Source organism: Pipistrellus kuhlii, unplaced genomic scaffold (assembly GCF_014108245.1).
Source record: "Pipistrellus kuhlii isolate mPipKuh1 unplaced genomic scaffold, mPipKuh1.p scaffold_m20_p_6, whole genome shotgun sequence".
NCBI lineage: Eukaryota > Metazoa > Chordata > Mammalia > Chiroptera > Vespertilionidae > Pipistrellus > Pipistrellus kuhlii.
In genome coordinates, this window is record NW_023425562.1 from 30,477,197 (window position 1) to 30,498,697 (window position 21,501).

The 21,501-nt window shown below is 44.0% G+C and overlaps 1 protein-coding gene across 1 annotated transcript; it reads left to right on the forward strand.

Moving 5' to 3' along the window:
* Nucleotides 1–345: 345 nt before the first annotated feature.
* TMEM200C (transmembrane protein 200C) lies at nucleotides 346–7,762 on the forward strand. Its single transcript, XM_036419335.2, has 2 exons — nucleotides 346–808; nucleotides 3,853–7,762. Exon 2 carries the CDS (start codon nucleotides 3,947–3,949, stop codon nucleotides 5,684–5,686), a length of 1,740 nt encoding a protein of 579 aa, XP_036275228.1. The 5' UTR covers nucleotides 346–808; nucleotides 3,853–3,946; the 3' UTR covers nucleotides 5,687–7,762.
* Nucleotides 7,763–21,501: the final 13,739 nt, after the last annotated feature.

The following is a 21,501-nucleotide window of genomic DNA, read 5'->3' on the forward strand; positions in this document are numbered from 1 at the left end:
TTGGGAGAAAAGGAACAAAGCTCCCAGCGGAGACAGGCGGCGGGTCCCCTGGCGCCCGGGGGCGGGGAAGGCCGAGGCCAAGGCTCCCCACGCGCCTGGTCCTCCCTCTCGACGCGCATCCTCCGACCCCCGGGGACCCCTCCTCTGGGCGCCCTCGCGCCTCCAGGTCCTCGGGGAAGCGGTTCTCCGAGGGGACGCGCGGCGGCCGGAGAGGAAGCGGGTGCGCGCGGGTGCGGAGGGAGGGAGGCCGGGGAAGTGGGGGGGTGCGGAGAGGGGGCGCCCAGGAGGAGGCGGAGGGCGGGGCGGGGGCGGGGGCGGGGGCGCCCCGGGCGTGCGGAATCCGGCAGCTACCGACTGCCATCCTGCAGCGATTTCCGTGTCATGGCTCCGGTCTCTTAGCAACAGCCACCGGTCCTGCCGCCCCGAGCCGCGCGCCGCCCGCCCCGGGCTCCACTCCACCCGGCGGAGCCCGGCGCGCCCGCCGCGGCCACACAAAGAGGCGCCGGCGGCGGGGCGGCGGGGCGGCGGCGGGGAAGGAGGCTCGCCGGCGGCATGCGGCGGGAGGAGGACCTGACACTTCTTGGAAACTCTTGGAAATGGCTCCCGCCCGGGCGCCCGAGCGGGCTGCGCGCCTGGGGCGGGCGCCGGCCCCCGCGGGGCTGCTGAGCCGCGCGCGCTCGGAGGCCGGGCCCGCGGCGCCGCCATCCCCGCGCCCCGCGGCCGGCTCCGGCGGAAAAAGTTTCTCCATGCTGCCTTTGTGTCGCCCGAGCGCTCCATCGCCGGCCCTGAGCTGCCCCGGGCTCCCTGGGTAAGTAGTGAGCGATATTGTTGGCTTCTGGTGCTGCCATTTTGAGCAATTCTGTCTGCCCCCGGTCCCCCCCAAGCTGCCCCTTCCCACCAGGTCCCCGGACGGGAGAGCCCGCCGTCCTGTCCTCCCAGGCGGGCCGTGCGGGATGCGCTGCCCACAGAAGCCCGTGCAGATCGCCCTCTCCCCGCTCCCGCCTGCCCTCCTGCCGGAGGCGGACTCCCAGCTGCTCTCCTGTGACTCCGACACACACAGGCAGATGGGGAGCGGGACGAGGGGCTCCCTGCGGGTCCTGCCAGGGAGGGCGCGGGGGTCCGGGACCTGGGCTGAGTCCGGGCCAGGGCAGGGCGTTCCCCGCCTGTGGGCTCTGAGCCTCTCCCGCAGAGTGGGGCGCAATCCATCACGAGCCCAGAACTCGAAATGTGTCTCCTGGAAGCAGTTGTATTTTTAGACTCCCCCCAGCCCATCCTTCCATCCTCCATTCCTTAACCATAGAAAGACAGCACCGGGCAGGAAATTTCGAGGGTAGCCAACCTAGATTGCTAAGTTAGTTTTCCCTCTTTCTGTACTGGGGAAGGAGGTGGGACGGGGGGGGGGGGGGAGGGGGGGGGGGGGAAGAGCCTCAGAGCCTCAGAGCCTCAGAGGTGGTCTTCCCTCACATCTGACCAATATGCTTAGTGGTGATACATTAGAAAGACGCTCAGCTTTCAACAGAGCGGAGGAAAAATAAACCGGGGAGTTCGTAGCTAGTTATTAAACTAATCTTAAAGATCTTCTGTGAAGGATGACTGAGACCAGTTCCAGTCTTCCTTACATTCTACCCAGAGCCAACGAGGAGAAATGCATTGCGGGGCTTCCCTCCCCAGGGCACGCAGCAGCCTGGTGCGTCTTATCTGTGCCCAATAAGATGCTAGCCCTTCTCTCATCTGGGAGAGTCACCTGCCAGCCCAGTCCGGTTTTGTTTCTAAAATGTCTGGCTTCTAAATCCTTAAAATAAGCACAGATCTCCAGATAAGATGCTAGAGTCTAAGGGGTCACTTAAAACAGCAGTCTCGGTGTCACAACCACATAACAAACGTGCTTATTGGGGGGAGGGGGTTAGATGGACAATAAGCTACTCTGGGTTGTGTGTGTGTGTGTGTGTGTGTGTGTGTGTGTGTAACAGTCTGTACTTGTGCAGTTTCTTAAAACAAAAATTATAATAGATGTATTCTCTCTACTGACCCCTCTCTAACCTACCTAGTCTTTCTCCTTCCTGAAAACCAGCTAAATTCTAAGGCGATGTGGACTTGCAAACACGGCAAAGAGCTGATTACCATTTGCTTTCCCTCTGGTGGAGAAAAGATCCTGCCTAGATTGATATGATGGTGGGAACCCAGGGCCAAAGCTCTTCACCCAGGCACCAATTAAAAGCGAAATCCTACCTAAGCCGGCCCACATTTTCAAAGGGTAATTTATTCTGGCACATGAATTATTTTATAAAGGATAAAATGCCAAAAGGCGTGTGGGTGATACCTAAGCCTTTCATTTTTGGAAACTAACAGATAGCCACAAAGACACGTCTGCATTTACAGAACTTCAGCTCTATTATCAACAACTAAATGTCCTCGAGGATACTTCACTCCCTGATGGCTGTCGCCCTCCCTTCTTTAAAAGAAAAAAAAAAAATGACCTCGTGAGAAAAACAGATGAAGAAAATGTGTTCTCAGTTGGGGAGATGTCATTTTACAAATCATCATTATTACACCGTGTCCAGTTAATTGCCTACTCATTTGAATTTTGGGATTCTGAGAAGTGTTGACACATTAATAAGGGGTCAGAAAGCGGTTAAGGCAGGCTTTTTTTTTTTTTTAAGATGGTAATTTTCCCACAGGAAAAAGAGACCTTTCTCTTGGAGGGTCTGGGGACCTCTCAGATCTCCTGAAGCGATCTAGCCTATGGTACCTGTGTGGGAGCTCCTCGGAGGGAGGAGAGGGAGGCCTGAGGAAGAGCCGTGTTACATAACCGGTTACCTAAAACTGAGTATTCCCCTCCAAGAAGCTGTCCAGATGTTGCAGGAAAGAGATGATGAAAAGGCTCCGAAAGGGATCTGCTCGCCTTTAGCTGTGGGAACAGTCTTAGGGGGAAGACGTCTTTGTGCAGATATTTGTGAGAGCATTGGGCCCTCTCTCGGGTATTCTGCCAGCAACGGGCTCTCTGTTAATTCCCTGAGGTGAACAAGCTGCCAGCATATGTATGACCTTTAACCTTCACCCAGTGAAAGTTCCCTTTGTATACCATAGTTACTTGGGGGACTGTTTTAGCGACTGTTGACTGCACCTTGACGAATTACTGGCTTAGGTCGAGAGTTTAAATTCCTGTGGCAAATCCCTTGGGAATCTTCTGATTCCAATAGGATGGCTTTTGCCTGGAAAGTCCTCAGCTGCTACTTTGAGTCCCCACATTTGGTGTCTCCTAATGGTCAGAGCTCTGTGGGCTGCCAGCCAGGAGAGTTTGAAATGAAGAAGCTGGGATGTTAGCCATAGAGTGTATGTGAATGGAGGCATTGGGGGAGTGGGGAGGGGAAGAGAAGCCTTCTCTCAAACTGTTTGATCGCCTTCTATCAATTTTTGCAACAACACTGCCTTTCCCTAGTCCAGTGGTCGGTAAACTGCGGCTCGCAAGCCACATTCGGCTCTTTGGCCCCTTGAGTGTGGCTCTTCCACAAAATACCATGGCCTGGAATAGTCTATCTTGAAGTGGCGTTAGAAGAAGTTTAACTATAAAAAATTTGGCTCTCAAAAGAAATTTCAATCGTTGTATTGTTGATATTTGGCTCTGTTGACTAATGACATTGCTGACCACTGCCCTAGTCCATCTACCCCACCCCGGGTCTCTCTAGGCCACAGGCCGCACTCCCCTTAGTGTGTGTGGGGGGGGGGGCGGGGGGGGGAGTAGGGGAAGAGGAGGCACACCTGTGGAGGGCTGGGGGGAGCAGGACAGTTGCAGCGCGGGGCATGTTGCTGCAGCCAAGCCCCATCGCCTGACTGTTGTCCTCTGCTTTGCAGCAGGAGGATGTGGCGGAGCAGCTAGCGGGCAGCTGGCCCCCTCCCTGCACCGGCCTCCGCCCCCGGGGCCAGCCCCGCACGCTCCCCGCGCGCCATGATCGCCACCGGCGGCCTGCTGAGGATCTCCGCCCGGAAGCAGGACCCCCTGCGCCCTCCGGGCCAGGCGCCCAAACGCAAGCGCAAAGTCCAGAGGAGGCGCAAGAACGACGTGGTGGTGGTGAAGGGCAAGCTCAAGCTGTGCTCCATCTCGGGCCTCATCGCCCTGTGCGGGATCCTGGTGCTGCTGGTGGGCATCGCCATGGCCGTGGTGGGTTACTGGCCCAAGGCCAACGGGGCCGGTCGGGAGGGTGGCAGGCAGCTGCCCCCCACCAGCAGCGGCCACCGCGGCGCCTCCACCGCGGCCAATAACAGCAGCAGCAGCGGCAGCAGCAAAAGCCGGGCCCAGGGGCCCCCCGGGCCGGGGAGGGGCCGCAACGCCAGTTCCTCCGCGGGCGCCGCCCCGTCCCCGCCCTCCTCCACATCGGTGGGGTTCTTCTTCCGCATCTTCTCCGGCTACCTGAACTCGGACAAGCTCAAGGTCCTGGGGCCCCTCATCATGGGCATCGGCATCTTCCTCTTCATCTGCGCCAACGCCGTGCTGCACGAGAACCGCGACAAGAAGACCAAAGTCATCAACCTGCGGGACCTCTACTCCACGGTCATCGACGTGCACAGCCTGCGCGCCAAGGACCTGGCCGCCGCGGCGCCCCCCGGGGCCGCCCCCCTCAATGGCTTCCTGGGCTGCGTGCAGGCGCGGGGCCTGGAGCTGAAGCCCGGGAGCTGCATCGGGGGCGCCGGGGACGCCTTCGGGGCGGCGGCGATGCTGGCCCGGGGCTCCTGGCCGCACCCCGCGGACCGCCGGGCCGGGGACCCCGCGTCCCCCCGCTGCCCGCGGGAGCCCCCGAGCCTGGCGGAGGCGGTGTACAGCATCTACCGGGAGCGCTCCGGGGTGGCCGGCCGGTGCCGGGCCTCCGCCGCCGCCACCGCCACCGCGGCCGCCGGCAGCAGCTGCAGCACCCCCGGCCCCTGCAGCCCCCGCGGGAGCTGGGGCCGCCAGAGCACCGCCAGCTCCCTCCTGGACTCCTCGCTGAGCGCCTTCGCGCTGCTGCCCTTGCAAGGGGACCGCGACGGGGACGGGGACCCCGAGGGCGCGAGCTGCAGCTGGCACAGAGCCCCCGGGGAGCGCGGCTCCGGGGAGATCCCGCGGGACGAACTTGACCTGAGCTTGACCGACGACCTCCGCGGCGGCCCGGGGGGCGCGCGCTGGGCGCCCAGGCGGCGGCTGCAGGAGCCCGGGGCGCAGGGCGGGCCGCTGCCCAGGACCAGCAGGCAGGCGGCCCCGCGGCGCCGCAGCACCAACGGGCTCCCCGACCGCCAGGCACCCCTGTCCCCGGAGCCCTCGCCCGCCCCGCGCTGCAAGGACCTGGATGCCGCCCCTTCGCCCGCTTTGGACCTGGAGGGCTCGCCCCCCGCCGGGCTGGGCTCACTCAGCTCCCAGTCCGAGGACCTCTCCTGCAGCCAGCAGGGCTACACGCCCCTGCGCGAAGCTGGCACCTCCTTGGAGTCCGTGGTGGACGCAGGAGCCAGGAAAAGTCCAGACTGTGAGGCCACTGCCAACCCGGGCCCTGTGGAGCAGAGCCCAACAGAGACCGTGCGGGATGGCGCCAGCCCAGGGCCGTCCAGGGGCCAGTCCCCCCTGGCAGGGCAGAGGCAGTTTACTGAGAAACTCTGCAAGGTTTCCGGGTCTCAGGCCACGGGGGTAGAGGTCGGAGAACTGGAAAGCACTGGCGATTAGCTGGGGAAGGAGTGAGAAGATGGACTCACCGCCTTTCTTTGTGGACCTACCGGAGGAGATCTGCCAAAGAGTTGCAGAATGTCATCCTGGAATGGTGTTCACAGATTCCTTAGATACTCCAAGCAATTTTTTTTAAAGCAAACTAGTCTCCTATGGCCGATGGTGATTGTATGTTCCATGAAAACCAAATGTATTAAAAGGTCAGCGATCTAGTTCACTAGATAAAATGCTCTTAATTTTCTTAGGGCCAAAATAATATATTTTTTACAGTAACTGTGCACTTTAACTTCTTTTTTGAGTCCCTGATTCCCCTCACCCTGTATTCTGCTGCTGGTGTTGTCCTTAGCCGCTTGTGAATGACAAGCTTTTTTTTTCTCCTGCGCTTTTGCGGATCATAGAGGAGGATTTGATTCAGAACAGACATGACTAGATGAAGTCAAAGCCAACAGCATGAGTATGTCAGGAAAGAGCACTTCCTTACCCCACCCCACTCTGCTCACCCAACTGCCCAAAGGCCTCTCTATTTTTTAAAAGGATATTTACATTTTGCTACCAGGGTTGCTAATGGCGAGGGAGGGGGCCGGCTTCTAGTTGGACTGTTACATTCCGAAATTCACTATATCAAGTAGTACACGATACTTCATTGAGTACCATCACACCTGTATTGAAAATAGCATTACTATTAAAAATCTTTTTTAATAAAAAAAAAAGTTTCCAAACAAACAAATACAATATCGCCTCATTTTGCCTTGGAACTAATGCAAACACAAACATTTAACAGTTTGACTAATAAATCTAAAATATTTTGCTAAGATACAGCTACTAGGATTGTAGTTATTGTCCCCAAAGTGCTCAGCGCCATCATCGCTCAAATAATTTCCAGTTACATAGAGATAGTATTGACCATTTAGGAGTTTCTCTTTCAAATAGAATTAAGCGTTAAATACATAGTAATTATTAATTATGCTTCAAGTTTACCTCAAAGTATTAATTTACAAAGCACCAGGCTTAATATCCTGTTTCATCCTCTTGGAATTGACTAAAAGTTCATAATCTCGTTGTTGTTAATCCTCACTTGAGGATATTTTTCCATTGATTTTTAGAGAGAATGGAAGGGAAGGAAGGAAGGGGTGAGGAACGAGAGAGAGAGAGAGAGAGAGAGACACCAATGTGAGAGATACATCAATTGATTGCCTCCCATACACTCCCTGACCAAGGCAGGGATCCAACCAAAACACAGGCATGTTTTGACTGGGAATTGAACCTGAGACCCAGCTGATGCTCTAACCATTGAGTATACCAGCCAGGGCCAACTTCATATTCTTGAATCCCATGGTCTACATAGACTAAAAGATAATGTTTGAATAATATGGTAGGTTTTTTACACTTGATTTTATTAAAAGCCAGTGAGTTAATTTTTAAGACTATGAGCTATTATTAGGAATGGTGTCATTGTTTTTCGGCCCCTGGATACAAGTTCTGCGGTTGCACACAGCCAAAGCTCTCATTGCAAGAGATTAAAATACTGATTTTAAAGGAAAATTCAGTCAAAGATGTGGTCATGTGGGTCCCCAGGGGTGTGAGACTGGCCCCCAGCTTTCGTCCTTGGCTAGCTGCATCGCTTTGAAAGTCACCGTGCTGAGTCTCAGTCATTTATCCATAAAATGGAAGAAACTGGACATATCTCATAGAGCTATGAGGTGGGGGACAAAGAGTTGTAAGTATAGAGCTGAGCAGAATACTTGGCTCAGAGTATGTACTTAATAAGTGGTGGTTATTGTTATTACGATTATAATATGTTGTCTGAACGCATGCAATCGAAGAGTGGGACATCCCTCAAGCTGAGCTCAAGAAAGCCTCTGCTAAGATCTAGACTATCCCCTTATTCTCCATAACCTTAGCCAAATCTCTTACCCCCTCTGGGTCTCTGGTGGATGATGTAATCTCTATGAAAGCCTTCGGCTCTGAAAGCTTTACCTAAATTCAGGGTATTTGTTTTGTCCAGAATATAATCATATCATGTTTGTACACACAACTTTGCGGTGAATATACTTAATAAACTATTATTTATTGTAATCTTTAATCAATTTTAAAGGACCTAGTTTATTCCCAGATTGAATCTGCATTAAGTTTATTAGCATTAAAACTGGATGAATTTATTTGGCACTTCTAAATAGCAAAAGTGAGTTTCCGCTAGTAAAAGTGACAAGCAAGGATAATCAGACCTCCGGGTAGTGTTAAATTTCAAGTCTCACATGTTTTCTCACACACACACACACACACACACACACACAAATTCAAATTTCCTTAAGCTTTCTTCTCTATTACCATGCATACTGGGTAACATATATTGTATAATATATGATGAGTTGTTTAAATTAATATACTGTACTGGTGATTGCAGTAAATTAATATACTGGGTAATTAATATACTGTATTGGTGAGTTGTTTAAAAGGAAAAAAAACAAATTCTAGTACTGTAAAATATAGTCTTCAGTCCTCAGAAAATATACTGTAACACATTTAGCAAATAATAAAACCACTACCGCTTTAACTAAAGAGGGGGAGACAGATTAAATCTATTCTTTACAAGCTTTAGAAAATCCAGTCCAACTGACTAAACTTAATGATACTTATTGCCTAGTTAATTTAATCTGGTTAAATAAAAACGTCTAGTTCTTATTGATCTTATGTACACAGGCCCTCTGAAATTAACTAACTTCACCAAACTAATATTCAATAGTTCAGTGTCAAGTCACATCTATCTTAACCATTGAGCAATTTAAGTGGATTTTTTTTGCTCCTGAAGATAAAAAGGTTGAGCCCAATTTTCCAAATCTTGAAGTCTGGGCTTTCATCAGATCCCAGAAGGATCCTCTACAACTATGATAATAGGTGGAATTCACAACTGTCCCCTTCTTAGGAAAAAAGGGTATTCTGCAATAATAATACTAAATTTTTACTCACTACATCCCATGTGCCAAGCTCTGTTGCACATTCTTTACACATATTATTTTGATTCCTTCTCACAGTGATTCTGTTGGGGTAGGATTATTATTATCCCCATTGTGCAGAGAAAGATGCTCAGGTCAGAACAATGGAATACTTGCCCAGGTTACACAGCTGGTGAGTGGTGGAGCCAGGAATTATAGTGTGGAGGATTATCTGGATCTATTGGCAGATGCAGAGCTGAAATTGGCACTTCTGAAGGTCAACAAAATATTGTCTACATTCTTAGCTTACTGCTAGGTCCTTTTCCTGAAACCATTCTTGAAGATATGCAGAAAGTGTTAGAACGTACAGCAAGTTTAAAAGCTGGGATAAGTCTTCAGAGTGACATAAACGACTTTTTTCCATGTGACTTTGCAGGGTTTGTTGTACCAAATCAAGAGGAAATATCAGAAGGAATTTTAGAGATCATAGAATCTTCCCACTGCCAACCATTACTTGTAAATGAGTTGGCTAAAAATTAGAAAGATGGAGTAATTTGTTTAAAAGCAAAAAGCAATGGCAGGACTATAATCTTAAAATAATTCCGAGTTGGCAGTTACATAACCCCTCCCCCCCACCTCACCCCACCCCAGCAACATCACCATCACCACCACCACCACCAAAAAATATGTTCTATCATACTAGCTGGGTGGCCATGGGCAAGTTACTCAACCTCTCAATGTCTTCATTTGCTTTCCCATACAATGGGAATAATAATGGTACCTACCTCACAGCACTAGAGCAAAGATTAAGCGAATTAATACCTGTGTAGTATGCTTACAACAGGCTTGGCACATGATAGTGTAATAAAAAAATTTTTTTTTAGTTTTATTGAAAATAGAATCAATTGCTAAACTGAATCATTACATATGACCTTCCTTTTTATTAACAGAATAATGTTAGGTTTAAAAATCTAAAGTGTGAGGCAACATAGCATAATGGCTCAAAGCGTAACTCAGATGCCACTGTACATGCATTTCTACATTCGTTAAATGGATATTAGTAATAGCATAGGGCTCATGGAATCAGTGATTTAAATGCAGCAAACTAATATACTCAACTTAGAACAACTCCTGGCACAAATAAGCCTTCAGTAAACGATAACTACTATTACTAAGGCAAATACAGAAAACTAATTAGTAGGCTAAGTTTACTAATCAGTTGTTAGTAAAAGTGCTGCACTAAAGTTTTTATAATGTAAGTATATTAGAAATAAAATAAAATAAAAAACCTTTAAACATGAGGACAAGCCACTACAATGCCCCCAAATAGACCATGGAACTAATGAGAGCTAGATGTATGCTCCACATAGCCCCATGGTCAAAATATTATAAAACAACGAAGGATTGCCTGAGCTGGCCTACTTGGCTGTATTTGGCCATGATTATTCCATTTCCACTGACAGAGGCTGGTCACATAGGAAAGGCCAGGCTAAGCCCTGGGTCTCAACCCCGTCTTGTCAGAGGAGCCATCAGGGAGAAAGACTTTGTTAGGGCCTGAAGTGAGGAGCAAGTGCGTGTAGATTTATTTATTGTAAATTATCTGGACCAAACTTTTTCTATTAATGTTCTCTTTAGTCATTCTGGGTTCTTTTTAAAAATTCAGTTTTGAAAAAAACATTTGAGTTAGAAAACTTAGAAGAAAAAAAAACCTCCACCAACATAGAATCGGGACAAACTACGTATATGCATTTGTATTTTGATCAGAAAAGTATTTTTGTCAAGATATCAAAATAATTTTACAGTCAAATAAAGAATAGAATTTATATTTGTCGAGTTTGTATTCTATAGACCCAGACTGTTCATTTGTTTATTTTTAATTTTTTTTGGCTAAAAATCATTGGATGAATATGTAGGCTGTTTTTGAATGACTAACTCTGGAGAGCATTCTAAGTATTCTTCAAAATGAATGACTTTCAACGGCCAGGGAAGTTATCTGTGTTTTGTATTAAAGTCACCACAAGTTGAGGAGTCCATTTGCACCAACAGCATTAGTCAACAACTTCCTGCCACTTTCCGAACACCCCATGAGCCCTTACTTTGTGGGTGCCATCTATTTCTAATGCCAGAAAAGCACTGGGCTCGTAGTGTTAGTCCCTCTGGGCACGAACCAGAGTAGGAGTGAGTATAAATGGCTGCCATCCTGGGGTTTCAGCCTTCACCCCGAGATAAAACACTTCAGGGTTTCTACCATCTGAAACTCTATTTATTCAACTGTAAAATGGCTCCCAATCCTTACTCCATCCACAGTGCTTACCTACGGTATGGCCCTGCGTGACGAACAGAGTGTTTGGCTGATTCATTACTAAGTTTTTTTCTGGTCATGGTATATGGATAGCAGACTCAGAAAGCTTACACAAATTCACCAGGAGCATTACACAGTAGGTGTTTATCTCAGTAACTTGGACTGCTTTAGCGGTTTTCCTGAGCCCCACTGTCCCAGGTCCCCCTGAAGGCAGCAAGGCTGACTGCCAATCACAAGGGAGAAACAGAGTCCACAGACCCACAGGTGGAAGAAACAGAAAATCCCTCAGAAAGAGGTAAAAGGTAGTTAGGCTGGAGTTGTTAGGAAAGCTTTAGTTTTACAGTCCGCATGAGGTTACTCCGGTTTGCAGTGTGTAGACAAGTGTCATACAATGAAACATTATAGTAACTTCTATTCCTTAGAAAACATCCTTTCAGCAAATGTATTGTTGGACATTGATTTGCAACTTTTTCAACACTTAAAAAATTTTAACCTAACAGTATATTATTGACACAAATTCACTTGATACTAGGAATTGCTAACCATCCAATAATGTTTAAATCATGTAAAAGAATCTTATGGGAAAAGTTGTAAAGAATTGCTTTTAGATTGAGAAACTCAGGTATGTTTACACTATGGCTATACTTTGAAAGGAAGAAAATACACAAGTGATTAGTCATAAGTTAGTCATTTGAAGAAGGACAGGCCAAAAAAACTGCTCTGTCTCAGTGTGGGACTTTGGCCATTGCTTTTTGCTGTTGTTGTTTTGAATAATTGTCTTATTACTCCATTTACTTATAAAAGGAACTTAAAAGAAAATAATTTCACCTGTATGAGTGAACATTTTTGGTGAAGCTGCTGCTCTTTTGGTAAAACAGATCATTTATTTGCGGATTAGTTCAAGATATATTTTAACTGCCTATTGTGAGCCAGGTAGGCACTGTGCTAAGTGGGAGGGATTAAACTATTATATGAACAATTCCAGACTGCAGGGTCTTGCAGTAGTATTGTTGTCAACACAGGCACATAAACAATAATTTCAACAGTGTAAGAATTATGAAAGAGTTATGATATGGTCCCTGAAGCTGACGCTTGAAAAATGAAGAAAATGTCAGCCAGGTCCAAAAACGTGGGAAAGGTATGTCAGAAGAAAAGCCAGCATAAGCAACTGCAAGGAGGCAAAACACAATTTAATCAGCTAGATCATCATAAGACAACTTATATTTGTCTTTTCTCTAACATCCCCACAATTTCAGATAAAGTGAACTGTTTATTTTGAAAAATTAAAAAACGAAACAAAACTAGTTGTCATCTATTTGTCAATCAGTAGATATCTTCTCTTATTAGTAATAGATGCATCTTTGGAATTAAGATTTAAATGATTTTGGCATTAAAATACTAAAATATATATATCCTCTACCATTAGATATTTAATAACACCCCTTTTACAACTGACCTCAACTAACAAAACGTCTTAATTGAGTATATCAGTACACTTCTAAGTAATAATCTAGCTTTATGAGCAAGAATGATTTTTTGCTGAATTATATATTGCTTCAAAATAAGCATCTCATCTCTATATGTGTTATGAAGGGATAAAACTAAGTAAGAAATCTGTCACTCAGCAATCCTGTGCCAGCATGTTGGATAATGTGATAATTCCCCTGCTGTGAGGATTGGAAACAGCATAAAATTGAGAGCTATTTTATCAGGATGCAGGGCATTTTTACAAAATAAAGAATGTATTTCTACATCCATTTGTAACATCATTGATATCGGAGCAGAAATAATGTATCTTTGTTAATAAAGCATCCCGTTCCTATTTTTTTTTTTTTTTTATCACATCCATGTTCATCGCAAAAGGGTTACTTACCGTATTTTCCGGCGTATAAGACGACTTTTGAAATGAAAATAAGTCAACCGATAATCAGGGGTTGTCTTATACACCGGAAAATACAGTAGTTGCAAATATATGAGAAATGTAAAAGTATTCTTCAAGGACTGACTGTGCTTTTTAATTTTTAAATAGCCAGTCGTTCAGGGATATTCACTGAAACCAGATTCAGCTAGAATATTTGTTGGGCATTGTAAATGCAGGCTACACTTCTTTTACATACAAAGGTGCGAAGTAAAAAAAAGCCTGCCCCCCCCCCCCCCCCAAGATCTACTCTTCAAAACAAATATTAAAGTACAAAAATAGTAACATTCTGTTTCCTTGAATTCCTCACATTTTTATTTCCTCAAAATTGTTTTAATGCATCTACTCAGTCAAGGCAAAAATATAAAATGTGTTTACTCTTTTTTTAATCCATGAATGTGAGAATTTTGCAAAAGCACTTTCCTTTCAGATAAAGTTCAGCAGATTATCAATTGCAGTTTTATTACCACAGCCACTAAATAAATCTTCCTATAGAGATGTATTTATTGGTAAGCAGCTTAAAATTTGGAAATACTGGTAGATAAAGTGCTATGGGTGGTATGACATGGTAAATGATGTCAGGAAACAAGTAGAATCCATGAGAGAGCAAGAAAATTCAAAAGTCTAATTTAGTGACCTAAATGCTAATCCTTCTGCATATATAATCACACATCCAAATGTATTTGGAGCACAAATATTGCTTCAGTGTTTGTGCATTTGATTGTATAATTTCTTCCATTTCTGTTCCTAACTTCATTTCAGCCTCATGCCTGAGAGCATTTCTTGAATTATTAGTTTTGCTCAGGATTACTTTAGAAAAAAAAAAATAATAATGTATTGATGATGTTGATGATGATAGGGTTAATGGAGACCCAAAGTAATTTGAATACTTTATTAATAATATAGTAATTATTTGCCTCAAAAATTTAAATATCTGTCTCAACTATTGTGTAAACCAGTTTAATGAGCATTTCTTAGGCATGTCACATTCATACAACTGCTAAATAATTTTTCTAAAATAATTTTACATTAGAAATTGCCACATATCAACTTGGGTTAGTTTTACTCAAGGCCCTAATCATGCCTGAAATAAGTTTTTTCTTTTCATGTCACTTTACTGATCTACACTAGATCTACACTTGAAAGCAGTAAGGTATTAGGTTTGGGTCTCAGAATGAATAATCCAGCCATTGAGTCTTTAGACTTATAAGCACTCAGTGCAACCTTAAAGGCAGAAGAGTAAATTGAATGATATCTTCTTGAACATGTTTTAAGAGCCAAACACAATTAAATTGCATGCTTGCAACTTCCTCAATTCTTAAATCTTTAAATGTTAGACACTAAAAACTTGTTTGTATTTTTATAGTATATTCTAAGTTAAGATATGGGAATGAATGTTTTCCAAGGTTTATTTTGTGTTAAAGTGAATGGAAAGGGAACTTAATGATGCTATAACTGCTTTAAAAAAAAAATGCCAGCTTTGATTTTGTCAGTGGCAATTAAATCTGACACTTACAAATAAACTAAACAGAGCATCTGGCCAGCCCGTAAGTATGAATCATCTTCAATGGAAGTACCAAATTATAGTAAAATAAATAAATAAGTAAAGTGACATGAAAAGAAAAAACTTATTTCAGGCATGATTAGGGCCTTGAGTAAAACTAACCCAAGTTGATATGTGGCAATTTCTAATGTAAAATTATTTTAGAAAAATTATTTAGCAGTTGTATGAATGTGACATGCCTGAGAAATGCTCATTAAACTGGTTTACACAATAGTTGAGACGGATAATTATTTAGCCATGCTCCCACATTGAAGAAAATTGTAAGTTTCAATTCTAATAGGGTGTTTTGAATTAGAACCCCCACAGCTGGTGCTGAATGCAGAAGCTTTTCTACCCACTGAAAACTACAGGGCCCCAGAAGTGCCACAGTTCCGTCTCGCTCTTCTCTGAGTTCATTCACGCACATTATGAAGACCAACGTCAACAGCAATAGAGATCTACACTTGAATGCTTCTTTCTCTTTTGTCCAACATCATTTTGCATGCTTACTTCACGGAAGAAAGCAGTAAGGTATTAGGTTTGGGTCTCAGAATGAATAATCCAGCCATTGGGTCTTTAGACTTATAAGCACTCCGTGCAACCTCAAAGGCAGAAGAAGGGGAGATTGCTGAGGTGAGCTGAAGGCCTTCTTGAAATCTGGAACATTTTCCCCATCATGTGCTGAAACTGATATGAGTGCCTTGAATTGAGTTCCCTATCTTAAACTGGAATTACAGACTTGAGAACCCGGCTGCTGAAATAAAAATTGGGATTGATGATAAAAGTATTTGGTGGAAGGGTACCTAGGATTTTGTGGTGAAAAGTTACTGACCAAAGATCTCAGAGGTGTTTTAGTGTGTGTGCACACATGTGCATCAGTGAGCCTGCTAAAACATAAAGCAAGATCATCTTTGCAGCTTTACTTTGAGGTTTGTGAACAAAAACAGCACAGCATTAAGAAAGCATAGCATAGTAAGGAAACTCTTGCGTCAAAGTAGATCATATGCTTATGACAAATTGCAACCTTAAGAAAATCAACAAATACCAAAACTTAGTTTCAGTATCATAAAATTTTATCGTTGTCCAGGCTTGGGAGTAAACTTGCTCATATTTATACTGACAGAGGAAATGAAGATTTCCATGGTCAGTGTTTGTATTGTATTTTGGTTTCCATATCAAATATTTATATTGCTGTTATGCCTACTATTATCAATAGTATAAGCTTAAGTAAAGACCTGAGTGCTTCAGAGTCCTGGGCCTTGCCAGGTGGGCTTACTGAGACTAGGAAAAAAGAAAAAGCTCTGAAAGCAAAATGAACCAAACAAATGTCAACTCTACAGGCACTGGAATTCATTTCAGACCAAATTTGCATAATTAAATTAAAATAAAATAGGAATAATTCATTATGCAACTAAGTTGCTCAGTTTGACAATGCAGACTGTTTTTCCCCTCAACTCTAATTTAAAAACTCAGAGATGGTCAGAATATTTTTGAAAGCTTATGTTTGTTCTGAAGCCAGTTACAGGTATTTTAAAGGAAATATTTTTTTATAGAGAGTATTCAAAGAACTCTTCTCAAAAGGCAATTCCATTCACATTCGTTCATAGAACTGTCTGCCAAACCCTTGAAGTGACCTTGATTTTCTCTAGTCTTCAAAGAACCAGCATTTGAATTTCTTCTTGAATTTCAAGGCAAAATATAGGCCTTGTTCACAAAACAAGCAAACACATAATCCTAAGTACTGCAAATTTTACATTATTACACTATATTATACCTGGAAAGTGTTTGAATAGTATCATTTAAACAAAATTTTCACTTCAATGGACCACCAAAAAGGGTTCAAGCCTGGGTCTAATTAGCATGAATATGGTGGGAATTTTACCACTGACAAAGGACGAATAAGTTAATGCAGGTTAAAAACAATCAACCATGATTTTTCCTTATTGATCATTGCCAAACCTTCCCTGAGCTGCGCACTAAAATGCCACAGCTCCAGTAAGCAATTTCAAAATCATTTCAAATAGAAGTCAGTATTTAAAATATAGCAACACCCCGTTTTCAGGCTGCTTTGTGTAAAATCACTTTCTTAATGTTCTAAAATATCATTTCCCTACATCTTGCTCCCCCTACTGTTGGATAGGTGTATGTGCTCCTTAAAGTAAAAACAAATGCCAGGTTTCAAGGTATTATGTGTTTTTTCTATGAGGGCCTTCAGGCTGCCCCTCTCCCTATCTCCCAATCAGCATGTGAGTTCATCTAAATTAGGGGTGTCGAACTCAATCAGAGAAGGGGCCAAAATCTAAAATCCAGCCTAAATCGCGGGCCAAATGGTTTACTGAACAGTCATAAACTGTCATTGTGATGGAAACGCAGCGGAGTGCAGTGATGACAGCGCGGTGCGGGCCACATTGCAAGGCCTGGAGGGACGGATTTGGCCCGCGGGCCTTGTGTTTGACACATGTGATCTAAATGATAAACTTTATTTTCTATCACCATTATTCCTATCAATGCATAAGCTCACTCTGCATTGCTTCTGAATTCTTTTATGTAGCTAGGTGTACGTCCTGGAAATGTGAACTAATGTCCATTGCAAGAGTTAATACCAATTTTCTTGGCCAAAAGTCCTAATGCTGGCCATGTGTCCTACCACTGTTCCTTCACTTTGTCCATTTGTTCAGCAAACATTTATCATAAACCTTCTAATTTTCAGACTTTGGGGTTTAAGAATAAAGATATTAAAAGGATGTGCTTCTTGACCTTGAAATATATTCTAGTGATGGACCCTAGTAAATGAATAAATAATTTTAATGTGTGACAAGTGGAGGCATTTTATATATATGCCATAATTGTTAAGAACGTGCATTGTCAGGTCTGAGCTAGCCCTAAACGCATTCTCACTTGCCAAATATATATTTGTATCTACCTCAAAAGGTTTTAGTGAGGAATAAATGGTATAAGATATGCAAGGCCCTGTGCCTGAATATAGTAGGTGCTCAATAAATGACAGTTATTATTATTATTATTATTATTACTAGCCATTAATGGCACTAAAATCATCGCAGTTATCTAGGTTTCTAGGAGAAGGCACTCTTCCTTCAATCACTCACTACTTAAAATTCATTCCTTTGGTTTGACATAGCATTTAAATAAATCAAGATCCAAGCAGATCTTGGGATGTGGGGTATAGGCTTTAGTACAGGAGTGTAACCTTGCACTGCTGTAGGTAGAGCTGGGGAAAGTGAAGGTCCAGGAAGGAGTCTGGAGTCTCAGAGAAGGAGGCACCAATCTGAGAAGCCAAACATGGCGGGACTCCAGATCACAGACTCCGGCTTCTGTGCACCACCACGTTGGTGGATCTGCCACCAGGCTCTGGAGGTGGGCCTGGGGTCATGAGTCAGGAAGGAGAGCTGGACGTGGGGTGGAAGAGAGCAGAGGCAAGCTGTGCCCCTACCAGGAGTAATCACTGCTGCTTTGCTTCCTCCTTTTTCCAATTAGGCTTTTGGACAATTTTAACTCAGAGCCATACAGGGCACCACATTCTGAGAAAAATAGATCCAACCTAGCTAAATTGACACAGCTAAAAAAAACAGCAGAGTCCATCTGCTGTCAACTTGGCATCTGTAACTTTTAACCATATTTAACTTCCAGATAAAGACATAAGAAAATCATGCCTCTACCTAACACGATCCAAGTATCTCCCACATAATGGAAAACACACTAATCCCCTCTCTCCAAAAGACAATATAGATTCAGTGTATTCACTTTTTAAGGACGGTCATTCCTCTTCCAGTGACGTCACATGCAACCTTCTGCCATCTTGTAGCTTAAACATTGAGGTATAATAAGGTTAACTACTATTAACATATCTTAAATTAGATTAAAGATGTGGAGTGGGGAACAAAGAAAGAAAAAGTGTTCATCTTTTCCCTTCAGCTTCAGCCAATGGCTGGTTGTGATTTCCCTCCTGGTGGTGACCCAAACCTTCATTTCTGAAAAGTCTATGCCAGGAGCCTTCCTGACTGTCACGTGGCTGTGGTGTTTCATTATAGAACATGGAACAACAGGCACCATCAGGATCTCCTGTATTCCAGACCATCTCTTTCCCCCATTGTGTAGTAGCAAACTTATTTCCTCTGACAGTCAGAATTAATCACATCCGTGAACACAGTCACTCCCCTTTGTATGTGGACTCACTGGCACAAAGAGCCTTAGGAGACCACAAGGCAATCTCCACTTTCAGCCTGATGGAATGCTGTGTCCCTTGGTGGAAACATTCTTTCCTAGGGAGAATAAGATCTCTACATCCGCAGAGCCCAAAGTCACAGCCTCTTGGAAGTGGAAATTTCACTGGTAAGTCATCGGGGATAACAGTAAGAGAACTACGCCTCTTCCCATCCCTTGATTATCGACACATGAATCATGGCTATGGGAGAAACATTGGCATGTGTTGTTTGCTGACTCTGAATAGATCACATTCTAGAGAATATTGCTCCAGCTCCGCAAAGTGTTGCAGAGCAGTGTGGCCTTCAAAGGACCGTTTCACTGTTTATCAGGCCAGCTGTTTAATTAATTAAAACGGGATTTGCAGTGCCTGATCCCATTGCTACATTACATTTACTGTAAACTTAGTTATACTAAGTATTGTCAGACTCAAAATTATGGAATACCATCATGATAATAAAGGCATTCTGAAAGCCCAGAGGTGGTGGTTTTGTCAGAAGCAGTTCCAACAGGGAAGGCAATTCCATATCCTAGGTAAGTGTCTATTCCCATGAGAATAAAGCATGGTGAAGCGATCTAAGGTAATTTAATCAACCTCCCACCCATTTGGGGGGCTCGTTGTTGTATCCGCTGTCATAATTACTTTGCTCCTAAGCCCACTGGACAACAATGGGGGTGGCAGGGGAAAGTATGACTAACATTTACAAAATGAGTGATCTTGTCTACCTGCTTATTACATTCCTCCTCTTTTAAGACTGTTCTTTGGTGGGCATGAATATGGGACACAAATATCTTTACCTTCTGTACTCATTCCATGGTGCTATCCATATACCATTTTCCCTATACCTTCCCTAACACCAGTCACCTGTCACCAGTTCTCTAATCGTGTTCTAAGTCCTGACACTTATGCTCTGAATAAATGCGGAGACATTCTTCTGAGCATTCCTCCTCTCGGACAAAATAAACAGCCTTGTGTACTCTGCCCACAAGAGGCCTTTCTTCCCGCAGCGTCTTCCAGGACACCCCGGAGGGGGCTATCCTAGTACTGCTGCCTTTCAGCAAAATCTTGTAGTTTTCATTTTATGAGTTCTCGTGTCTTTTGTTAATTCCTAAGTACTTTATTCTATTTTTGTGCTATTATAAATAGAATTGTTTCTATTATGTTCTTTCCAGGTTGTTTGACTTTAAGGTACAGAAAGAAAATGTAACTGACATTTGTGTATTTTACTTCTTTGCTAATTTCATTTATTTAATTGTCTTTATGAAGTTTTAGGGTGGTTTTTTTTTTAACATGTAAGATCATATTACCTGCCATTTGAATTTTATTTTGTTTTCTTGCCTAGTTGCTTGGGCTAGGACTTCCAATACTACATTAACTAGAAGTGGTAAAAGCTGGCATCCTTGCCTAGTTTCTGATCTTAGGGAAAACATTTTGTAGTATTTCACCATTGAGTATGAGATTCACCATGGGTTTTTCATACATGGCTTTCATTATGTTGAGCTATTTTCTTTCTACTCATAGTTTGTTCAGTGCTTTTATCATAAAAGGATGTTGAATTTTGTAAATTCTTTGTCTGAATAAATTTAGATAGTCATTATTGTTTCTCCTTATATAAATTCCTGTATAAATCCCATTAGTCACGGTTTATAATTATTTTTATATGCTGTTGAGTTAGGTTTGCATTGCTCTAAGCACAGATGTCTGTTCCCATACCACTCACTAATGAGAAGTATTGTTTTACCAGAAAACTGCTAATCCCAGTAAACAGAATGCAAAATGCTTGTTGCTAGTTGTTTATTACCCAGGAAGTGTGCCTCTCTCTCTCTCTCTCTCTCTCTCTCTTTCTCTCTCTCTGGGTCCACCTAAATGCTTTCTCTATCTTTGTTATGTTGTGGGGGTGGGGGAGTTATATAGTTCAAAAGTTTGGGTTGTCAGGGTAAGTATCTTGGCCTCTGTAACCCCTTAAAAATAGAGGCAAGGATGTGCATATACAACCTTCAGTACCTTCTTATACAGCTGCTCTCTTGCCTCAATGTTGGGGGCTCCTAGTTGGTCTGAGCACCCTAATGTGCAGGTTCTGGTGAAATGGCCTCATCTGGTGAAATATTAGACTCCTTAACCATTCTTAGAGCAAGGAACCAAAAACTGAAGTCCATGCTTTGCTTAGAGACTAGGGCCCCAGCTCTGTCCGGGTATCTTTAAGTGTTAAATTACTTTCAATCAACTTATTCCCATTGGCAGGTTCTCCAAGTGTTACAGACACAGGTGGCTCTTAAAGAGACAGTTTTAACCCCAAGATCTAATGTGAGTGCTGACCTCAAGGGCTTGCAGTTGGGGTAAATAGCATGTGGACATAGTGCACAACCCCGGAGAAGGGAAAAGGTACCTGTTTTGTGATTTCAATACAGTGCTCTTGTCTCAGAGGACTGAAGGACTGACCCAACACGTTACTGAAAATCCAGTTTTAAATCAGATACGCCAGGACTTTGGAACCCAAGGGAAATTATACCACGGCCCCACGTCGAAAAAAACAGAAGCGAGCAAATCATGCGTAGACAGAATGGCAAACCTAGTTCAGAGGGTAATTCTGGGTACCAAGAAGCTCAGATAGGAACCAACAAGAAGGGCTGAGGAGGGGTAAAGAGAAAAGAAGGAAAGAAAAAAGGCTTTGCAGCTTTCCCAAGGACATTCCTATTTGCTGTAAACTATTTCCATAGCTGCTACAGTTCCGCTGTGTTGTGATTATTTATAGACAGTCAAAAGAGTCTCTTTTTTCATGTGTAAGTTCCAATTAAAATCTGGCTGCAATGCATCAAACCTGTGAAGGCAGTGCTGGAGCTGTTCGCATGCCACCTGGCTCCACTTCCTTCAAATCAGGTTCTTTTCCAAAGAAAAAT

Bases quoted from the DNA above. Each gene is read 5' to 3' on its own strand.
- TMEM200C (XM_036419335.2), top strand. From the start codon at position 3,947: ATGATCGCCACCGGCGGCCTGCTGAGGATCTCCGCCCGGAAGCAGGAC.